Consider the following 22,569-nt stretch of genomic DNA (forward strand, 5'->3'; position numbering starts at 1 on the left):
AATGCAGATTATTGTTGACACCTGATTGGGTTAAATGAGATCTGTTTCGAGAGTTTTCAGGTGTCTACTGATGTCTCCTACATGTACTTTGATGTCTCCTACATGCACTTTAACCTGTGACCAGCCATAATGAGTATGGTTATGAATGTATGAGGCTTACTGACTGACATTGTGGAAGATCAGCATCAATACGTCACACTGACATCTCCCTGAGTGTCCTGTTGTTAACCTCTGTTTTATTTTGTTTCTCCCCAGTTCAAACAGAGGTAATCCCCATCCTCCTGGAGAGCACAAAGCATGGACTGTGGCTGGGCAGAGGGGGCTACAGGCCGAGAGACATTTGTGTATCCGCACCCACTGGTAGTGGCAAGACCCTGGCATTCGTTATCCCCATTGTTCAGGTGAATCTGAAATCTGACTTTTTCATGCTTTTAACGTTGAGAAATATATATTAATTACGTACTTTTAAAAGGACACGGCTATTTTCCCTCTGTTTGAATTTGGTTGATTGAAGCATACATTTGCAACAGTTTAAAGTGACCACTCTGAACCTCCATTACTCTAGGTTTCCTGTAAGATGATGCTTTGCAGTAAACTATTGTAGGTGAAGTGGCTGCATCAATGATGTAAGAATTCTGTTCTCATCCAGAAAGCCAGTTGGTGAAGGATGATACCAGAGACAATCTTGACTTTTTCTGTAAAGAAACATAAGACTAAAACATGTCTGTACCACACCATAAATTCCAAATAATGTTCCCCCTTCCTGCATGTGGACACTCTTTCAGGTTCAATATTAAATTCAACAATTTTAGATATAATCTTTGCCCTAATTTTGTTTCATCTTCTCTGCATATTTCAGTCTTGGTCTTGTTTATTTTCTCTTTCAAAATTTGAATGATACCTGTTTGCTACACACCTCCTCTGGAGAGATCTCTTATTTCTTCACTTTTGCTATTGTCACCGCCCAAGGCTCTACATGCCTGACCTTTCTGTCATTTAGTGTCTCCTGTGTTCTGCCCCTGTCACAGATCTTCCCCTTTGTTCTTTTATCACAACCATTTCAACTTCTTTAAAGCTGCAGCATTTGTAATTTTTCCTAGCTTGGATGAACAGTCTTCAAGCTCTGTACCTCTCTCAATACAAATGCTGCCTGTCCTGCTGAGCCTTTCAGAATTTTCTGTACTCTTATTTGCTCCTGCCACCAAGGATGGACAGCAGTAAAGTTTTTGTCCATTTATAAGTCAATTTGTCACCAATAGATCTCAAAAACTAATGGATAGATTTCTATGTAACTTGATACACTGAAAGGGTGTAGCCCAAGGAAGAATTGATTAGTTTTTGCCGACGGTGCAGATCCACACCCTGGAGGTTTTAAAACATCTGTTTACATTGGGAGGTTCCATGAACCAACATTTTTTAAAAAAATGTTGCGGGTTGTTTGATTTGTGATGTAATTAAATTTGTCAAAGCTCTCAAAATATGAGCAATGTTTTCAGAGCAGGTATTTGCATGTGGTTTGATCAGATGCTTCCTCAATAAGGTGGAAGCTCTTTTTTTCAGCTTTATAATGACATCTCTTCAACCAAGCTGTGAAAAACCTCAAGAGCTGTATAATTATAATCAAATTGAGTCAAGATGTGGAGATACCAGTTTTGGATTGAGGTGGATGAAGTCAGAAGTCACACGACACCAGGTTATAGTCCAACAGGTTTATTTAAAATCACAGGCTTTTAGAGTGCTGCTCCTTTGTCACCTGACTTCTGACATTGAGTTGATGGGGGAGATTGCATTCTACTGGGTGCTCTCTTCACTGGTACTTACGGAGTTTCTCTTGGCAGGCATTCCTTAGACCTCTCAGAAGATTAAGTTCACAGCATCCACAACAGCACAATGTATCCATGGCCTATGAAAGGGACTGCTTTAAATCCATTCGATGATGTATATTTTTCCTGGAGTTTAGCTAACTATGGTAGACTTTGTAATAAAGAGTACATCTGATCGCTGAGTCACAGGGTACATCGTCTTGATGTCACTGCCTGAGTCTGTCTTGCTGATAGGTTGTGTGCTCTCTATTTGAAGACATGGCTGAGTAGAAGACATTAAAATTGGTTCAGTTAGTAATGCCTTTGAGCCAAACGCTGTGCGATCAAACCCCATTGCAGAGAGCTGAGCACATAATCCAGGCTGCAGTGCTGAGGGAGTTAATCAAGACTCAGGTGGATCCAGAAGATCCTGTAGCACTACTACATTTCAAAAAAGAGCAAAAGAATTCTCCTGTGTCTTGGCTAATACTTAAATATTATTAAAAACAGGAAGCATGCTACTATTAGATTGCTGTCTGAGAGGACCAAAAGGACACGACTTGACTGTCATATTTCAACAGTGACTATACTTCAGATGTACCTCATTTGGTTTGGTATGACCTGAAATCTTGGGAGCTGCTAGATTAATGTAGGCTTTTTATTGTTGCTTATTTCTCCTGTGCATCCTGAGTAAATCCAGGTTTCATTTGCAGGCGCTGATGGGCCGTGTGGTATGCAGAGTTCGAGCCCTGGCTGTGCTCCCAACCAAGGAACTGGCTCAGCAGGTAAAGGGAAGGAGTTACTTCCGTCAGGTTCTGGCTGGTTTTTGACTCTTGTTGGTTTGTTGGGGATGGTGAGATGCATGATGGTGGAGTGACAGGTGGTATCCTGATAATCCATACAACTGACTGTGCAGCCTTCTGGTTTGTGTTCTCCAGCTCAGCCTCGTCACTGGAAAGAGCTGAGCAGAGATCAGTTGAGAAGGAGATGTAACTCTGTTCACTCTTGAATGCCACTGAACTTGGAGACCTCAAAGTCATCAGTGGCTCAGAAACTTGTCTCTGATCTAAATACATTTTTTTAAGAAAAGGTTTTTGAGATGTGTGCAGGACTTCAATTTAAATTCAAAAATGCTTTTCTTGAAAATATTTATATTTTCCATTCCAAGTGACCTTTGCTTAAATCTATGATGAGGTAGTGTTAAGAAACCCAAGTCCTGTCTACATACAGTACTGTTTGCAACTTCTGTCCGGTCTACTCTGTGAACATACCACTAGGAAGCGTACATGAGCAGCCGATGTTGAGCTATGTACTCTGTGAACCCAAACATCAGGAGACACTGATTGAGAGACACTGACACAAATGTGTACATTTTTGGAGAATCAATGTATTTTCTAAATCAGAGAATTGATTTTGGCTATTCAAAGTAAAACCTTGCCATGCCCGAAGTGGCAAGCATGTCTGTGCAGACAATATGGGTGGCTCTACTGGACAGCTGTGCTCTTTGTTCCCTATCTCATCCCATCCTCACTTGCAGTTCATACTGCTTAAGTGGTGAAAACTCCTTCAAGAGACAGATCATTTTCTAATGATTAAATGGATCAAAGGCTAATGAACCATTGTGGTACATTGACCAAAAGATTTGAATAATTCAGAGAACCCACAACACCTCACGTAAATGATTATTATTTTTCTCAGGTATGTAAGGTGTTCAAAAGGTATACTGAAGGCCTGGGTCTGAAAGTAGTGATTGTTGCTGGACAGAAACAATTTGCTGTGGAGCAGGCCTCTCTTGTTGAGCATACGTAAGTAATTCTAATTTTGTTTGTTTTTAGTTAACACATTTGAGTGCTTGAATGGACTTCACGATTGTGATATAACTGCAGCAGAGCAACCGATGCATGCCTTTGGAATTTCACTACGTCTGTTCAGTTCTGAAGTAGAAATTCTGTTCTCTCCTTGAACTCATTCTTTATCTCAAACAACTCAGGCTACCCAACTGAAGGACCATCAGTCCCAGTGAGATTATGGACTCTGAGACAATAATGTGGCTGTAGAATGAGCTTTTAAAGCTGCAAAATCTTTAGATGTTTGTTTTTGTTCTATACTGGGCTTCAGTTAGTTGTTGCTGTCAGGCCGGTTTGCTGCTACAACCACAAACTGTAAAAAGTGGGTATTTACCAGCTGTTTGGTACCTACTGACCACTCCCACTCCATGCAACTCTGGTATCTCACAAAGTCTAAGGCATTAACATGGAACCACCTTGGATAAAAGTTTGGGAAGCATTAGTCCAAAACTGAATCTCCCCACTGAATTTTCTAAGATCATTCAGCTCTTTCTTATCCCCCCCAGCAGAATGATTTTCTGTGAAGTATTTAAAAATGAGGCCATTCCCACTTCAACAGAGCTTAGTACTTTCCTCCCAGGGGTTCTCGATTCAAGTCAGAACTGCTGCAGAGTCCTGTGTGTGAGGAGCTAATCCAAGTCAGGCTGTTTTTAAACAGCATAGAGAAATTTAAATGGGGCATGAGACTTGTTGTTTGGACAGTGTCTTTTTCTCTTTCTCTCTCTGTCTCTCGCTCTGTCTGTCTCTCTCATTATCCCCCTCCCCTTCCTCCTACCCATCCGCCTTGGTTTTGTCTTCTTTGGGCATTGCTGAATGGGCCAACGTTATCTGCCCATCCCAAGTGGAAGAGGCAAGTGAACTAAGGAGAGATTCTAGTGGGACTTTGGAAGTAATGGTACAGTGCAGGAAGGCAAGCCATTTGCAGGAAATTATCACTCCACTGAAGAGCTAGAGCAGCAGGCTGGTAACATTACCTGATAGCAGTATAAACTGGATTCTTGGCATACCCTGTTTTTTGGCCAGTATTTAATTAGCTTTTAATTACATGTATAAGACCCTGTTTTTTGACGTAAGTGCATTGATGGCCTTGACTGTAGATGCAGTTTTGTAATTGATGAGCCAAGGTTCCTTAATGCCTGTGATCATTAGCCAGTTTTCCTGCTTTTGTTACCACAGGTTTACTGGCTATTGCAGCTTGGCAGACATCATTGTTGCAACTCCAGGACGTTTGGTTGATCACATTGCCAAAACAGATGGATTCGATCTGCGGCATCTCCGATTCTTGGTAAGGCTTGACCGACTTCAATCTAAAGAAAATGGATAACTACCGCTCTCTTAGCAGTTCAGCTGTACTCCAGGGCTTTACAATTAACGATGCCAATTGATTCACACATCCCAGTCACATTCCAGTAAGGTCCTCCAGGCAGCCACTGTGAGTGAGCCAAGGAAATATCTGTTGGCTGGATGTTGAACTGCGGTAGGCATCTCAGTTTTCCTGTTCCGAGGAATGATGTTAAATGTCTCCCTCCCCTTTGCTAAAGAAGATAGATGTTTCAGATTTACTAGCCTAAATATTAATAACCTGGAATGTGGTTGTGTTGCAGATAATCGATGAGGCAGATCGAATGATTGATAATATGCACCAGGATTGGCTGAACAAAGTAGAGAATGCAGTATACCAAGTGAAAGAATGTTCAGCTTCAGACAGTTTGTTCCAGAGGACAAAGCCAGGAGTTTGCACAGCTGCAAGGTAAGGGACTGAGTGTCCCTAGGGAATGAGATGGAGCCAATGTTAGGGCTGCAACTACAAAGAGCAAAACACCATATCAGTGGCTGCATTAGAACTTTGGTTTATGTCAGGCATGATCATGTTTTGCAGCAGGGAGTACTGTCACACTGGTTGATTTGTGGTTGAGTTTGGTGGTAGGAAAAAAAATCAGGAAACATTGCTTCCGAAATTATATTAGAAATCTGGAACACTTCTCCAAAAGACTCTGGACAATGGTATAATTGAATCTTTCAAAACTGAAATTGGGCGATTTTTTTTTTAGAACACAAGATGTTAAGAAATAGGAGTTGGAGTAGGCCATTTGAAGAAGGCATTTGCTAAGTTTGCCTTTATTGGTCAGTGCACTGAGTATAGGAGTTGCGGGGTCATGCTGCAGCTATACAGGACATTGGTTCATCCACTTTTGGAATACTGTGTTCAATTCTGGTCCACCTGCTATAGAGAGGATGTTATGAAACTTGAAAGGGTGCAGGAAAGATTTACAAGGATGTTGCCAGAGTTGGAGGGTTTGAGCTACAGGGAGAGGCTGAATAGGCTGGGGCTATTTTCCCTGGAGGATTGGAGGCTGAGGGGTGACCTTATAGAGGCTGATAAAATCATGGGGTCATGGATAGGATGCATAGCCAAGGTTTTTTTCCCCCAGGGTGGGGAAATCCAAAACTAGAGAGTACAGGTTTAGGGTGAGAGGGGAAAGCTATAAAAGGGACCTTTGGGGCAACATTTTCATGTAGAGGGTGGTGCGTGTATGGAATGAGTTAACTAAGGAGGCAGTAAAGGGTGAGACAATTACAATATTTAAGAGGCATCTGGATGGGTATATGAATAGGAAAGGTTTAGAGGGATATGGGCCAAATGTGGGCAAATGGGACTAGATTAATTTAGGATATGTGATTGGCAAGGACGTGTTGAGCCAAAGGGTCATTTCCATGCTGTAAGATGCAGTACATCCCTATGACTGTATTTGGACCTTCAAACTTTTTCTGCCATTCGAAAGTATTGTGGATGATCTTCTGCCTAGGCTGCACCTTCCCACACCACTCCCATATCCCTTAATTTCCTAAATACCTAAAATCTATCGACATCTGTTTAAATATACTCAGTGGCTGATTGTCCATGGCTGTTTGAAGTACAGAATGCTAAAGATTCACAACAATCCTCATCTCAGTCCTGCTTGTCTCATCCTTATTCTGAGACCAAGAACTTCTGTTCTAGATTCTGCAGCGAAGGGAAATATTTTCTCAGCGTCTATCCTGTCAGTCCATCAAAGCATTTTCTGTCTTTCAGTTAGAGCTCCTGTCTGGTTTATTCGATCTCTCTCCACAGGACAAGCCCCTCATTCCAGGGAGAAGTTGAATATTTGTTGCACTCCCTGAGGAATAAGTTTGTCCTTAAGCAGACCAAAACTGCACAAGTACTCCAGATGTGGCCTCACCATTCCCTGTATACTTGTAGTGAGATTTTCTTACTGTAATACTCTTTAATTGCTCTTTGTAACAAAGCCGTTCTAGTTGCTTGCTGTACCCACATGATACCTTCCTGTAATTCATCTGCAAGAACATTCAAGTCCCTCTGGCAATCATTTCCCAGTCTTTCACCATTCAAAAATGTTTCCACTTATATTTTCCTGCCAAAGTGGGTAATTTCTCAATAGGCACGAACATAGGAAATGAAATACGGTAACCAGTCCATATCTCTCTGTAGCCTTTTTGCATCCTCCTCAGCACTTATTTTCCAATCTAACTTTCAATTGCCAGTAAATCTGAATGTATGTAATCTCTGCTCCCTCATATGTCATTAACATAGATTGTAAAACCCTGCTGGTTACAACCTGCCAACCTGAAAATGCCCCACTTATTACTACTGTTTGCTATCCATTAACCAATCCTCAATTATCTGGAACCTCATGACTCCAAATTTAATGTGATAATCACTTCATTGACACCTAATTGAATGCTTTTTGTAAATCCAAATGTGCTACTTTCACTGTTTATCCCCTCATTGATCTTACTAATTATTCCTCAAATGTCAAACACTAATTCCTTAGGGAAGAATAAAGGGGCTATTTCCTGCTGGCAGACTGTTTGTAGTGCAGCACCACAAAGATCAGTGCATGGGCCCGAGCTCTTCACAATATATATCAACAATTTGGAAGTGAGGATTCCAAATAATATTTATAAGTTTCCAGACAATTTGGTGGCGTGTGAAATAAAAACTGCAATTGCTAGAGTAACTCAACAGGTCTAGCAGCATCTATGGCAGGAGAGCAGATAACGTTTTGGGTTCAGTGACCCTACTTCAGAACTAGGTGAGGTGTGAGTTGAAATTATGATGTAAAGATGCTTTGAGGGATTTCAAGACGTTAATGAATAGGCAACAATTTGGCTCTTGGTGTACAATGTGGAGAAATATGGGTCTGTCCACTTGCATCAGAAAAATAAAAAGGGGTTTTTAAAAAATATTTAGAAGCTGTGAAATGTTGAACTTTAAAAGGACTTGGGAGTCATAGATTCATAAAGCACGGAAACAGACCCTTCAGTTCAACCAGTCCATGCTGATATAATCCCAAACTAAACTAATCCCATTTGCCTGCACTTGGCCCATGTCCCTCCATTTCTTATTCGTATACTTATCCAAATACCTTTTAAATGTTGGAACTGTACCCACATCCACCACTTCCCCTGGAAGTTCATTCCACAAACTAACCACACTGTGTTTAAAAAAAAAATTGCACCTCATGTATTTTAAAATCTTTCTCCTCTCACCTTAAAAGTATGTCCCCTGGTCTTGAAATCCCCACCCTAAGGGAAAGACACCTGACAGTCACCTTATCTATAACCCGCATTATTTTATAAACCTCCTATAAGGTCACTCTCAACCTCTCTCACTCTAGTGAAAGAGGTCCCAGCCTATACAGCCTTTCCTTATTATTCAAACCCTCCATTGCCGGCAACATCCTGGTAAATATTTTCTGAATCCTCTTCAGCTTAATAATATCCTTACTACGACAGGGAAAACAGAACTGGAGACAGTACTCCAGAAGAGGCCTCACCAATGTCCCATACAATCTCAACATAATGTCCCAACTCTTATACTCAAAAGGTCTGAGCAATGAAGGCGTGTGTGCTAAACACCTTCTTAACCATCCTAGCTATATATGATGCATCTTCAATACATATGTAATTATGTACATTAACCCCTTGGTGTCTGTTCTACAACACTGTCCAAGGCCCTACTTTTAATTGCAGTCCTTGGCCAAGAGTCACTAAAAGTTAGCATGCAGATAAAGCAAGCAATTAAAAGGTAAACTGCTATATTGGTCTTGATTAAAAGAGGATTTGAGTATAGGAGTAAGGGTGATTTGTGCTGTAATTATATATACGGGCGCACGGTGGCACAGTGGTTAGCACTGCTGCCTCACAGCGCCAGAGACCCGGGTTCAATTCCCGCCTCAGGCGACTGACTGTGTGGAGTTTGCACGTTCTCCCCGTGTCTGTGTGGGTTTCCTCCGGATGCTCCGGTTTCCTCCCACAGTCCAAAGATGTGCAGGTCAGGTGAATTGGCCATGCTAAATTGCCCATAGTGCTAGGTAAGGGGTAAATGTAGGGGTATGGGTGGGTTGCGCTTCGGCGGGATGGTGTGGACTTGTTGGGCCGAAGGGCCTGTTTCCACACTGTAAGTAATCTAAACTAATCTAATCTAATCTCATAATCTTGGTGAGTTCACATTTGGACTTCAGATATACCTGTCATAGAGGCTGTTTATTCCTGTGTGTGGCCTCTGGGCTTCCTTGTTGTTTTGTTTGTTTTGTTTTGAGAATCGAGTTTTTGGAAATACATGAAGTGTTACTGTAAGTTGTCAATTTATTCTTTTAGGTTGACTACAACATAAACAGAAGACGTTTTGGTCTATTAGAGCTCTATCTTCCACAGACTCTTAATGTCTGTTATCATGGGCACTGTTCTATTTACTTATATTGAGGAAAGAGTATACTCGAAAGTTTCTTCATCCTTGTCACTGGGAAATCTCTACCTAGCCACACCTAGTAACAATGTTTATCTTGTTACTTTTGAATGAGTTGATTGGTATAGCATGTACTGCTATTGTTGCAAGTCCTTCTGATAGTCATAGCTCTGGGTAGGGCCGGGATTTTTAATAATCCTTCAATCCCTGCTGGAGGAAGATGAAGTTTTGGTTTAACATTTGATTCAAAAGAATCCCTCAGTACTTGGGTAGTGTCAGCGTGTATTAGCGCTAAGTAGAAACTTGAACCCTTTGAGAGGTGGGAGTGCCATCACTGAGTTACGACCGATGCTGTAACGTTTTCATTCTTCAAATTATTTGTTTTATTTAGTTTTTCAAATTATTCGTTTTTTTATTAGTAGATGGTTTGTAAAATTTTGAAGACTATTTCAGTATGGGTAATCTGGAATAGTCCTTCAAAATGACTTCTATAGATCCCTTGGTTAAAAAAAGAATTTTTGGATGGCTGTCAGATATACCAACTCAGAAAGCAAATCAACGGTTTGATCATTTGAATAGGTAATATTACTGCTTAATTCCCAGATAAACACTCTTTATATTCATGGTGACTCACGGTTCCTATGACTGTCACTGTGACAGCAAATTTCAATTTATGTGTATTACATTTTTGGGGACAGTTCATAAATAAAAAATTGACTTTGTAAACAAACTGGGCAAGTGTTAGTATCTGTTAATAGATTAGTTGCTGTGGTGTTCTCAGCTCACTTCACTTTTACAGGAGGATATTTTTCCTTTGTTGCCTGGTGGTTTATAGCTATACTAGCCGGGCCAGCATTTGTTGCAAATCTCTAATAAGCCAAGTGGCTTACTAAGCCATTCAGGGGTTTAGAGTCAACCACATCATATGTTGGCCCAACTGGAGAAGGTTAGTAGATTTGCTCCCCGAAAGGCTTAAGTAAACCATATTATTTTTTACAGTAATCAAGGTTACATTCCAGATTTATTAATTGGATTTAAATTTCAATAGCAGCCGTAGTGCAATTTGAACTCATAATCCCAGATCATTAACCTGGGCATTTAGATTAGTGACACAACCATGACATCACTGTCTGTGCATTTTCTGACTTGAATACCTATTGTCTAATTGTTGTCTCTTAATTCCATCACATATTAGCAATGTATGTATATTCTTAATAACTGCAGACTACCTTCCACAGCCATTCCCAACTGCAGATGCCCCTGCAGAAGCTGCTGTTTTCTGCCACCCTCACCCAGGACTCTGAGAAACTGCAGCAGTTGGCACTGCACCAACCTCAACTCTTCACCTCCAATTACACACCATTGGAGAGTGAGACCCATGTGACCCAGAGTGAACTCCAAGGACCTGGGGACAGCATTGGAAAGAAGTACACCTTGCCCGAGGGCCTGACGGTGAGTATTGATTCAACCTAATTCCCATGTCTTTTGATGTTGAAAGAAAGAATGCCTATCTGTATTGCTTATTTCATGCCCCAAGGCTGTTTACCACCAATGAAGTGCTTGTGAGTGTAATCACTCCTATAATGTAGAAAAAAGCAACTGCTGAATTTGCACAGGTTACCTCCTGTAGACAGCAATAAGATAATCAGTTTGTTTTACTGTGTTGGTTATGGGATAAAGATTGGGTGGGCCATGGGGAAAATACCCCTGCTCCTCTTCAAAACTGTGTTGTGGAATCTCTTGCATCCTCCTGAGAGTGGGGTTGGAGGGTACCTCGTTAAACATCTAATCCAAAAATGACACCTTCCATAAGTGCAGCACTCTCTCAGACTTCACTGGGTGTAGCATTGGACGAGGAGAAAGTAAGGTCTGCAGATGCTGGAGATCAAAGTTGAAACTTTATTGCTGGAACAGCACAGCAGGTCAGACAGCATCCAGGGAACAGGAGATTCGACGTTTCGGGCACAGGCCCTTCTTCAGGAATGGTAGCATTGGACATAGACCTGAAACTACAACTTTCTGAGTCCGAGACCAGAGATCTACCACTGAACCACACCTGACACAGACTGGCTCAGGGATTTCACTAAGCTTGAGTCATTTCTGGCAGAAGAGTTGAACAAAGAGTGAGTTAAACAGAGGCTGACTGAGAGTGAAGCTGAGGTTCTTATGCTACAGCTCGCTGTACACAATACCAAGGTGAATAACATGCTGTAGCACCCACTGTCTAGGGGAATAAGACCAACTGCTCACAGGGTACCACTTAACCCAATTCTGTGATTTGGGGGTCCATTCAGACCTGATTGGAACTGTTTAATTTCAGGTTTTTTCTTATACATTGGGAGAGGGTTAGCACACACATGATTCCTTGACTTCAGGAAAAAGTAAATTGTTATCTTTCCCCGAACATCTCTCTGAATCAAACCCAAATTGATGACTCACTGCAGTGATTCCAACCACTCTACCAGCACAAGCCTCGTATTTAGTTAGAGATGTCTCTCAATGTCCTTTGCTGTATAGCAAAACAACTAACTGCATTTCTATAACACTTGTAGTGCAGAAAGATGTTCCAAATTGCACCATGAATGTGTACTTGAATATGAAAATGATGCCAGAGTGATAAAGAGAGATACTAGAATGGGCGACCAAAGGTTCTGTCAAGTTGGTATTGTTTGTGTGTCTTAACAGTGGAGAGGGAGTTGGAGAAGTTTAGGGAGAAAATTTCAGAGTAGGGGATAGGGGAGCTCAATAACTGAGAGACCAGGAGTTCGGGGGGGTCTGGGGAAGGGTGAGGGCAGATTGCCTAACCCTAGCCTCCAACAATCTTTAGTATGTATGAGACTATCTGAGGGGTGCTCAAACCTCCAGTTATTTCTCTCCATATTCACAGGCAGTTTCTTGGGTTTGAGAGTGACTTGCTTCCCTTCTGTTCTGAGATGGCTGGTGAGTCCTGTGCACCATTTGCAAATTCTGCCAGATGCAAGGCAGGAGGTTCTTGAAGGTTTGGATAGAAGGTCATGGAGATCCTATGACCTCTGCCACAAACAAAAATGCTGTCATGGTTGGTTGTTCTTCTAAATTTATCTCCAATTCTTTCCTGTCAGGATCCCATAATCATTGCCCTTTGTAGCTATAAAAGGTAGGCCAGTTGGGACTAAGATGACGAATTTCCTTCTTGAGGTAATGAATCTTTGGAATTTTCTTCTTAAGAGAATTGTGGAAGCTCAGTCACTGGGTATGTTCAAGACTGCGGTCAGTAGATTGAGATGGAGGATTAGCCAGGATCTGGTTGAAGAATGGAGCAGGCTCGAGGTGTGAATAGCCACCTCCTCTTGTTTCATTTCTTCTTATGAATGGGAGAGGAAATATGGCCCAGTGATAAGGTTCAGCAACATTTTGGAAAGTGCTCAGGTCGGGTTTCTGTGAATGATAATCCCCAGCCGGTGAGTTATCTGGTAATAATTTGAGACTTTCCATCATGGGCCTTTTCTTGGCTTGCTTAACTAATGTGGGGAATCTTTGCTCTAAAGCCAATGTTGTTCCCTCTGCTACACTCAGTGATAGACTCAGTGATGAGCTGACATTCCCATACAGCAGATATTTCAAACCTGTTTCTATTTGCAGTTTTCAAGATGTATAATTTTAAACTTTACCAAAAAAGGTCTTTCTCTGTCTCTTACAGGAATTCATTGTCCCATGCAATCTTAGAAAGAAGCCTCTGATAATCCTCTACTTTGCCCTGAGAATGAAATTCAGTCGTATCTTGTGTTTCACCAACTCCAGAGATGCATCACACAGGTAACCGCTGTATTATTGGTCAAGCTAATCGTATCTTTGGTCTGTGTGACACTGAGTTGTCTATGTTTGCATACAAAGGTTAGTGTGATACTGAGCTGTCTGTGTTTACAATCTGTGATCAGTGTCTCTATTTAGACACATTGGTCAGTGTCTCTCAGGTGTTTTGTTGTGTGTTGCAGGTTGTATCTTTTACTTTGTGCCTTTGGTGGCATAGAAGTGGCAGAATTTTCTTCCAGGCTTTCCCCTAATGAAAGACGAAAGACACTGAAAGAGTTTGAGAAAGGAAAACTCCAAATGTAAGTGTGTACTTGTGATCACATGGTTTCACGGCTTTGATTTGTCACTGTTTAGTTGGCATGTATGTATCTGTGTACTGATTGCTGTTATGGTAAGGGGTTAAAGGTATTTGAGACATCAAATTGCCTATATGTAATGCCTTTAAGCTAGAAAAATATTCTAAGGAGTTCAGAGAGATGTACGGCAACAAACTAACAAAGGAGCGGGGTCAGGAATTTTGGGTTCAAGCTTTAACTTTTGAGCATCTTAAAACTGAAGAGTGAGGTAGAGGAGTTTGGGGCAGGAATTCCATGGCATGTGTCCTACATTACAGAAAGAGTGGCTGCCAATGGCGAGGTGATAGTTATATAACTCTCCAGACTCAGGAGTGATGGAAACTAAATTTCAGTTATTTGGGATTACAGATAAAGGGAGGGGTCAGGCTGTGAAGGGATTTAAATGCAAGGTTAAAACTGTTCCATTTTAGTCATTAAGATCCTGGAAGGCAATATAAATCAGTGAGTCTGTAGCGGTGGTGAATATGACTTGAAGGGAGTCAGGATGTGGGAAGTAGAATGATGGGTAAGCTGAAGTTTTTCAGAATAGGAGACTATCCTGACAGACTATCCATAAGAGTCTTGGAATTATCTACTCTGGTACCCACAATGGTATTGATGGGATGGTAGCAGAGATGGGCAAGGTTACCATAATACATACCATAAGACATGAAAAGTGACCAATCATTGAATCCCTACAATGCATATAGAGGGCATTTAGCCCATCAAGTCTGCACTGACCCTCTGAAGAGCATCCCATCCAGACACAGCAACAAGATCTGAACGATATTTGGGTGTGGGCTGACAAGTGATAAATAACATTCGCGCCAGATAATCTAACCCCTGTCCTTTGATAACCAATGGAGTTATATCACTGAACTCCCCCACTAAAAACATCCTCGAGTTTACTATTGACCAGCAACTCAGCTAGACTTGTCACGTACTGGCTACAAGAGCAGGTTAGAGGCTAGGAATATTTTGGCCAGTAACTCACTCTTGACTCCCCAATGTCTGTCCACCATCTACAATGTCGTGGAGGTGTTAGTGTTGGATTGGGGTGAACAAAGTCAGAAGTCACACGACACCAGGTTATAGTCCTAGCGGGCTTTGAGAAGATTTGTAGCTCAGTTTGAGGTTTTGGATGTAGGTTTCATTACCTTGCTAGGTAACATATTCAGTGGACCTCATGCGAAGCAATGCTGAAAATTCTTGCTTTCTATTTATATGTTTGGGTTTCTTTGGGTTGGTGATGTTATTTCCTGAGGTGAAGTAACTTCCTGTTCCTTTTCTCAATAGGTGGTAGATGGGGTCTAACTCGATGTGTTTATTGATAGAGTTCCGATTGGAATGCCATGCTTCTAGGAATTCTCGTGCGTGTCTTTGTTTGGCTTGTCCTAGGATGGATGTATTGTCCCAGTCGAAGTGGTGTCCTTCCTCATCCGTATGTGAGGATACTAGTGAGAGAGGGTCATGTCTTTTTGTGAGAAAGTGAGGGCTGCAGATGCTGGAGATCAGAGCTGAAAATGTGTTGCTGGAAAAGCGCAGCAGGTCAGGCAGCATCCAAGGAACAGGAGAATCGACGTTTCGGGAATAAGCCTTCCATCTCCTGTTCCTTGGATGCTGCCTGACCTGCTGCGCTTTTCCAGCAACACATTTTCAGCTCATGTCTTTTTGTGGCTAGTTGGTGTTCATGGTGGCTAGTTTTCTGCCTGTTTGTCCAGTGGAGTGTTTGTTACAGTCCTTGCCCTTGCAGAGTATTTTGTAAATGACGTTAGTTTTGCTCATTGTCTGTATAGGGTCTTTCAAGTTCATTAGCTGCTGTTTAGTGTATTGGTGGGTTTGTGGGCTACTATGATGCCAAGGGGTCTGAGTAGTACTACTCACAAATCCATTGTCTGGGGTTCACAGACAATGCACTAGGTGTTTCAAACATTTAGAAGAAGTTTGAGTTTGTCCAAAACTGGACATTGGGCTAAGTGTGAGAGATCAAAAGTTATAGAGAGATCGAGAGTTATGGTGAGAAAGATCCTTAGTATGTAGAAATTGATGCCGTTTCTGTGCATGGTATCACCATGTCAGAATGATGACTGGGTGGAGAGTGAGGAAAGATCCTTGGCAAACTCTCAAATTGAACATGTAAGGTGGGAAATGAAGTTAATATTGGAAATGCTTTACATATGATTTGAATTGGTCAAGGAAAACGAGACTTTGGAGGATGGTGTGAGTGATATTGTCAAAAGCTGCAGAAAGGATGAAGAGAAATAATGTACAGTGGTCAGTCATGGAGAATATTTTGTAACTTTAGTCAGGGATGTCAGAGATGTGGTTGTAATGGGAACCTGATTGGAGAGTTCCAAACAGGAGGGTATTGGAGAGATGGCCATGGAGCTGGGAAATCCACAGGCTTTGGAGAGAAATTGAAAATTAGGCCTGAAGTGTTTAGAAGATTCACACTAGGTTTCTCTCCTTCCCCCTAACGCTGGTGTGTAAATATCTGTGACTTTTGTTTTGCTTACTAGAGTTGTCTGACTATTAAAGAGACTAATCTTTGATAGTGTGCCTTGCCGATGTAATTATGGACTAGAATCCAACTTGTTATTATCATCTCATTTGCAATACCTTCTCCCTCAGACTGATCAGCACAGATGCAAGTGCTAGAGGAATTGATGTTAAAGGTGTCACGTGTGTGGTTAACTATGATGCCCCACAGTTCATCAGGACGTACATCCACAGGTAAGCAGTTGGTTCAGCTTATAACTGCATGGCCTTCCGTTCTTACCTTTTGAAAGGATGTTGATATTACACATTTCACTGATGTATCAAATGGCAGCATTTGGTATCCAGAAAGGAATCCAGGAAGCCATTAAACCTGTTTTGTACCTGATGAATTTTAATTCCTGTGTAAATGAAACCAGTCCAATCTGATGGATATGATGGATCATTTGTCAGTAGATTAGCCTAGTACTCTCAGAATCACATGGCAGCTGTTTGTATGATGTACCTTTCTATAATCTCCATCGATTTTTAATCAACAGACTGTAATAGGATATTGATCAATACCACAGCACTGGTATACACAGTACTCCAAAGAATCTGTTCTGAAAGTTTTTAGCAGCCCATCCTTATCTCAGGATGTCACAAAGAGTAATGGTGGGACATACTGAAATGTTGAAATTACACAGTCTATCCTTTCAGTTGATACCTGCAGAGAGCACCACGATTTGTAACTTGGTTAGGGACAGATCTATCACATTTCTTTATTCTTTTTTGGAATGTTAATGTTACTGACCAAAGCCTAATTGCCCGTTGAACTGGCTGTTTTGCTAAGCCGCTCCCGAGGCTGGCTAAAAATCAAAAACATTGCAGTGGATCAAAGGCCACAAGTAGACTAGGATGGCAGAATTCCTTCCCAGGCATGGTTTCAGTCACGGGAGTTTGAATCTGAAAAACAAAACTAGTTTCATTCATTGGATATAAATTCTACCAGCTGCTGTGGGCATGAGCCTTGTCCTCTGAATACTAGCCCAGTGACAATAACTATGATACCATTAAGTCCCCCTCAATTTGGAGTCATTCCAAGGGGATGAATTCATAGCACCTGGCAGCACTGAAACCCCATATCTGAAGTGTATCCCAGTTCTCGATTAATGCTCCAAAACTGGTGTAACGTGAGATTTGAACTCCTGGAAGACCCAAAGATCCAGAGACAGGAATTCATTATTCGATTGGCATCAGATGATGACAAACATAGTGTAAAATTTAAGGTTAAACAAGAAGTATTTACAGTGAATGAAACATGTGGGTTGAGTCCTTGTTCTGCACTTGCTTCTCTTCAGGCCACCTTCCCCCAAAGGCAACCTTATTTTCTCCAAAGAGGGTCAATCTGATTGCTCCAACTCACCATCACTCCCTGTTTTTGGAGGTGCCAGCACAACTGCTCGAGCTCCCTGCCTCAGTGCCTGTCCACACCGTTGCCAGCGGTTCTATAACACTAAGGAAAGACAGAAGTGTGCACCAGTATCAAAGTTTTGTTATTTGAAAGATGGCAGTATCTTGATCTATAGAAGCACTGGTTCAGTACAGTGAGAACTGGCTCAGGCGAAAGGACAGACCACTGTCTAGGTTCTCCAACGAATGCATAGTGTATGAATGCATCTCCGTATCAACCGGAAAATGGTTAGAGTGAGAGCGATTCCTGGCCAGCCATGTGATGGAAAGAAAAATGGACCCTCTATCACCCTATAGACTACAGCATGAATTTAAAAGTTCATGTTGCTACATCCACACCAATTCAGAGAAAACTGTAGTATTAAACCACTGTCTTTGGACGAATTAATTGTGAGGTAAAGGGATTATTGAATAAAGAACATTGAGCAAATTGACTTGGGAACTTCTTCGCCTGTTTCTTTCTGTTCAGAGGAGAAAGTGAGGTCTGCAGATGCTGGAGATCAGAGCTGAAAATGTGTTGCTGGAAAAGCGCAGCAGGTCAGGCAGCATCCAGGGAACAGGAGAATCGACGTTTCGGGCATGAGCCAGGGCTTATGCCCGAAACGTCGATTCTCCTGTTCCCTGGATGCTGCCTGACCTGCTGCGCTTTTCCAGCAACACATTTTCAGCTCTTTCGGTTCAGATGCTAGTACATGTTCTACCTGTGTTCTCTGTTCCTATTTGGTTGTAATTTTCTGTATTGATTTTCTGATTTTCAGAGTTGGTAGAACTGCTCGAGCTGGAAAAGCTGGGCTCGCATTCACACTCCTCCTAAAAATGCAGGTGAGTTACTGGGAACCATGCCCACTACAACCTTTCCGTTTGATGAAGCCTTTTTCTGATTTAAGATCATCGATCATAGAATCCATACAGTGTAGGAACAGGCGATTTGGCCCAACGTCCACACCAATCCTCCAAAGAGTAACCCACCCAGACCCGTTCCCCTATCCTATTACTCTACATTTACTTCTGACTACTGTACCTAATCTACACATCCCTGATGCTATGGGCAATTTACCATGGCCAATTCACCTAATCTGCACATCTTTGGATTGTGGGAGGAAACCGGAGCACCTGGAGGAAACCCACGCAGACACTGGAAGAATGTGCATACTCCACACACACAGTCGCCTGAGGGTGGAATTGAACCTAGATCCCTTGTGCTGTGAGGCAGCAGCACTAGCCACTGTGCCACCCCCGATTAATTTGAATCTTTTCTTGGCTTTTATAGTTATCAGTTACTGAATTCAGCATTTGACAAGGGAGTATGATTGTACACAGACTTTATTCAAGCATATCTTTAGAATAATTTGAGCAGGTTGTTTTGGTGTGAGGAGAAGGCTTGGAGGAGCAGTGTCCCAATTGAATGTTAACAGACAGAAGTCACCCACACCAGCTTCCAGTATATATACTCATTGGGGAAAGATTGCCAGACGGAGGCCAGACCAAGAAAAAAAAAATTCGGGTCAAAAGTAACATCATGAAGGAACTAGAAGCAGATCCTTCCACATGTTTGGTTTGCCAACTCATGTTACGTGATATTGATCATGTTAAATCTTCAGCCCTGTGTCTCAGATTCCCACTTTTTGATCACATGATTCCATTGCACTCCTCCTGGTCTCTCTGACTTTGCATGCTGTTCCCATGTAGCGAAGGTTCTGGGCTGTGACAGCTTCCTGAAGACTTGGAATCCAGAAACACTGCATCTCTATCTAAACTGTTCTAGCACAGTCAAACACCGAAACTTACCCAAAACCATATGTACAATTCCTAGTTATGTCTTGTCCGCAGATGGCAGGGCAAACCCAACATGGCCAATTATCATTCCTTCAATTATCAGAAAGTGATGGATGGAATCATTGACAAGACTATTAAACTATGCACAACAATCCTCGCCTATGCTCAGTTTGGCATCTGCTAGTGCTGCTGAACTCCTGACATCATTGCATGGACAAAGGAGCTAAACTCAACAGATGATGTGAGAGTGACTGCCTTTAACATCAAGGCAGCATTTGACCTAATCGAAGCAAAATATTGCTGATGCTGGAAATCTGAAATTTAAGCAGAAAATGCTGGATAAACTCAGGTCTGTCAGTACCTATGGAGAGAGAAACTGAGTTATGTTTCAAGTTTGATATGACTCCTTTTCAGAACTGAAAGATGTTGAAAAATGATGGTTTTATGGTGCTGACAAAGGAGAAGGAAGTGCAAGTGGAACAGTTGCTCAGAGCAAAGGAAGGGGGTGCTAATGGGAGTATAGGAATAATAGAGATGTGAATTGGATGTTAATGATTGGTGTGAAAAAGGAGAAAATGGGTCAGGTCTGCTCTGAGTACAACAGATAGGTTGGGTGGGATGAGGGTGGGGGTATCTTAAAATGGAGGAAAGAGTTCTTGGTTTGAAGGTGTTGAACTCAATGTTGAGTTCTCAAGGCTGTAAAATGCTTGAGCAGAAAATTAGGTATTGTTCCTCCAGCTAGGGTTGAGCTTTATTGAACAGTGTAGCAGGCCCAGGATAGAAAGGTTAGCATGGGAGCAAGATGTTTTATTCAAATGGCAAGCAACGGGAAGGTCAGAGTCATCCTTAAGGACAGAGTGGAGGTGTTCCATATGACAGTCACCCAGTCTGCATTAGGTCTCACCAATGTAAAGGGACTGCATAGTGACGAGCAAATTCAGTAGATTCGATTGAAAGAAGTACAAGTAAACCACTACTTTACCTGGAAGGAACATTTGTGTCCTTGGACAATGAGGAGGGAGGAAGTGAAAGGAAAAATGTTACACCTTTTGTAATTGCTTGAAGATGTCTGGAGGGGATTGAGGAAGTGTTAGGAGTGATGGAGTGGACCAGGATGTTAAGGAGGAAACCGTCCCTGGGGAATATGGGTGGGAGGGGAAGATGTGTTGTGGTAGTATCCTGTTGGAGATGGTGGAAATGGCAGAAGATAGTCCTTTGAATGCAGAGACTGGGAGAGTGAAAAGTGAGGACTTTTCTTCTGGGAGATGGAGTGGGAATGTGGGGAGAAGGAGCAAGGATAGAAGGATGGGTAATGGATTGAACAGCTGTGTCAAAGATGTTAAGGGAGGAATTCTCAGTTGAGGAAAATGCAGGACATGTCTGGGTTACCCTGGTGGAAAGTAGCAGCATTGGACTAGATTCAACAGAGATTAAGAAACTGGGAGAATGAAATGGATTCCTCACAGGAAGTTGGGTATGGAGAAGTTTGATCAAGGTAACTATGGGAATCAATATGTTTGTAATAAAGATTGGTAGACTGTATCCTCAGAAATTAATACAGAGAAGTCAAGGAAGGGAAGAGTCAGAGATGGACCAGATGAGGGTGAGAGAAAGATGGAATTTGGAAGTAAATCATGTTAATTTTTCCAATTCCAGTAACAACAGGAAACAGCACCAATGAAATTATCCATATGACATTGGACCGAAAGAGGTCATTCGGCCCATCAAGTCTGCTCCGCCATTCAATTAGATCGTGGCTGATCTGATCAGCCTCATTTTCTGCCTTGACTCCCTTCATAAGTTCATAAGATATTGAAGCAGAATTAGGCCATTCGGCCCATCAAATCTGCTCCGCCATTCGATCATGGCTGATAAGCTCCTCATTTTCCTGCCCTCTCTCCATAATCCTTCAACCCATTATCAATTAAAAATCTGTTTAACTCCCCCTTAAATTTACTCACTGCCCCAGCATCCATTGTACTTTGGGATAGTGAATTCCACAGATTCTCAATCTTTTGGGAGAAGTAGTTTCTCCTCAAGTCTGTTTTAAATTTGCTACACATTATCCTAAGACTATGACCTCTCAGCCTAGAATACCCCACAAGTGGAAGCATCTGCTCCACATCTATTTTATCCACATCTTGAATTCCTCGAGTATAGGCCTAAATTTTTCAATCTCTCTTCATGTGATAAGCCCCTCATCTTTGGGATCAATCTAGTGAACCTCCTCTGAACTGTCTCCATTGCCAAAATTGTGCACAATATTCCAGGTGCGGTCTTACTAATACCTTGTATAATTGCAACAATACTTCCCTTCATATTCTATTCCCTTAGCTATAAAAACCAACATTCCATTCAATTTCTTTATTATCTGCTGTACCTGCATGCTAGTTTTCTGTGACTCATAAATGAATACACCTGGATCCCTTTGCACTGGAGCACCCTGAAGTCTCTCCCCAGTAAGACAATAGATCATCTTCCCATTTTTTCGATCAAAATGCATTATCTCTCACTTATCCATGTCAAATTCCATCTGTCATATTTTGGCCTACGGTCCTAACCAATGTATATCCATTTGTAAGGTTCTTATTGCAATTTATTATGCTGTCTATTTTTTGTCATATGGCTATAGAGCTTTCTATCCCCGTATTCAAGTCATTAACATAGATTGTAAATAGCTGGGGACCAAAGACCGAACCCTGTGGCACCCGACTAGTTATGTCTTGCCATCCAGAAAAAACCCCATTTATCTCCACTCTCTGTCTTCTGTCCATCAGCCTTTCTAATAAATTACTCCTAATAACCAGGCTAATAAATTACCCCTAATCCTATATGATCCAACCTTGTGAGTTAACCTTTTGTGTCGCACCTTATCAAACCCCTTTCAGAAGTCCAGATAAATTACATCTACAGCATCCCCATTATCTACTTTGCTTGTTACTTCTCTCAAGAACTCTAGAAAATTTAGTCAACTGTGATTTACTTTTCATAAAGCCTTGCTGACTCTGATGGATAGCATTTGACTTTCCAAACGTCCTGATATTGCTTTCTTGATAATTGATTATAACACTTTCCCAACAACAGATGTTAAACCAACTGTTCTGTAATTTCCCACATTTTGCTTCCTTCCCTTTTTGAATAAGGGCTTTATGTTAGCCATTTCCCAATCCACTGGAGCCTTTCCTATGTTCAGAGAATTTTGGAATATTGTAACCAATGGATCTACTATCTCTGCTGCCACTTAATTTAATACTCTAGGAAGTATGCCATCAGGTGAGGGGACTTGTCTCTTCAATCTCAGTAGTGCTAAGTACCTTTTC

At 41.7% G+C, this 22,569-nt stretch overlaps 1 protein-coding gene across 1 annotated transcript in view; it reads left to right on the forward strand.

The window, feature by feature from the left end:
• Positions 1-22,569, forward strand: part of ddx51 (DEAD (Asp-Glu-Ala-Asp) box polypeptide 51) — a 57,952-nt gene that overhangs the window by 9,304 nt on the left and 26,079 nt on the right. The window contains exons 5-14 of the mRNA XM_043716131.1: positions 256-401; positions 2,516-2,587; positions 3,501-3,607; positions 4,826-4,934; positions 5,254-5,399; positions 10,637-10,850; positions 13,078-13,193; positions 13,373-13,489; positions 16,157-16,258; positions 18,232-18,295. Coding sequence (XP_043572066.1) covers positions 256-401; positions 2,516-2,587; positions 3,501-3,607; positions 4,826-4,934; positions 5,254-5,399; positions 10,637-10,850; positions 13,078-13,193; positions 13,373-13,489; positions 16,157-16,258; positions 18,232-18,295 — 1,193 coding nt within the window. The remainder of the gene's footprint in view (positions 1-255; positions 402-2,515; positions 2,588-3,500; positions 3,608-4,825; positions 4,935-5,253; positions 5,400-10,636; positions 10,851-13,077; positions 13,194-13,372; positions 13,490-16,156; positions 16,259-18,231; positions 18,296-22,569) is intronic.

This window comes from Chiloscyllium plagiosum, chromosome 25, assembly GCF_004010195.1.
Source record: "Chiloscyllium plagiosum isolate BGI_BamShark_2017 chromosome 25, ASM401019v2, whole genome shotgun sequence".
Taxonomy (NCBI): Eukaryota; Metazoa; Chordata; class Chondrichthyes; order Orectolobiformes; family Hemiscylliidae; genus Chiloscyllium; species Chiloscyllium plagiosum.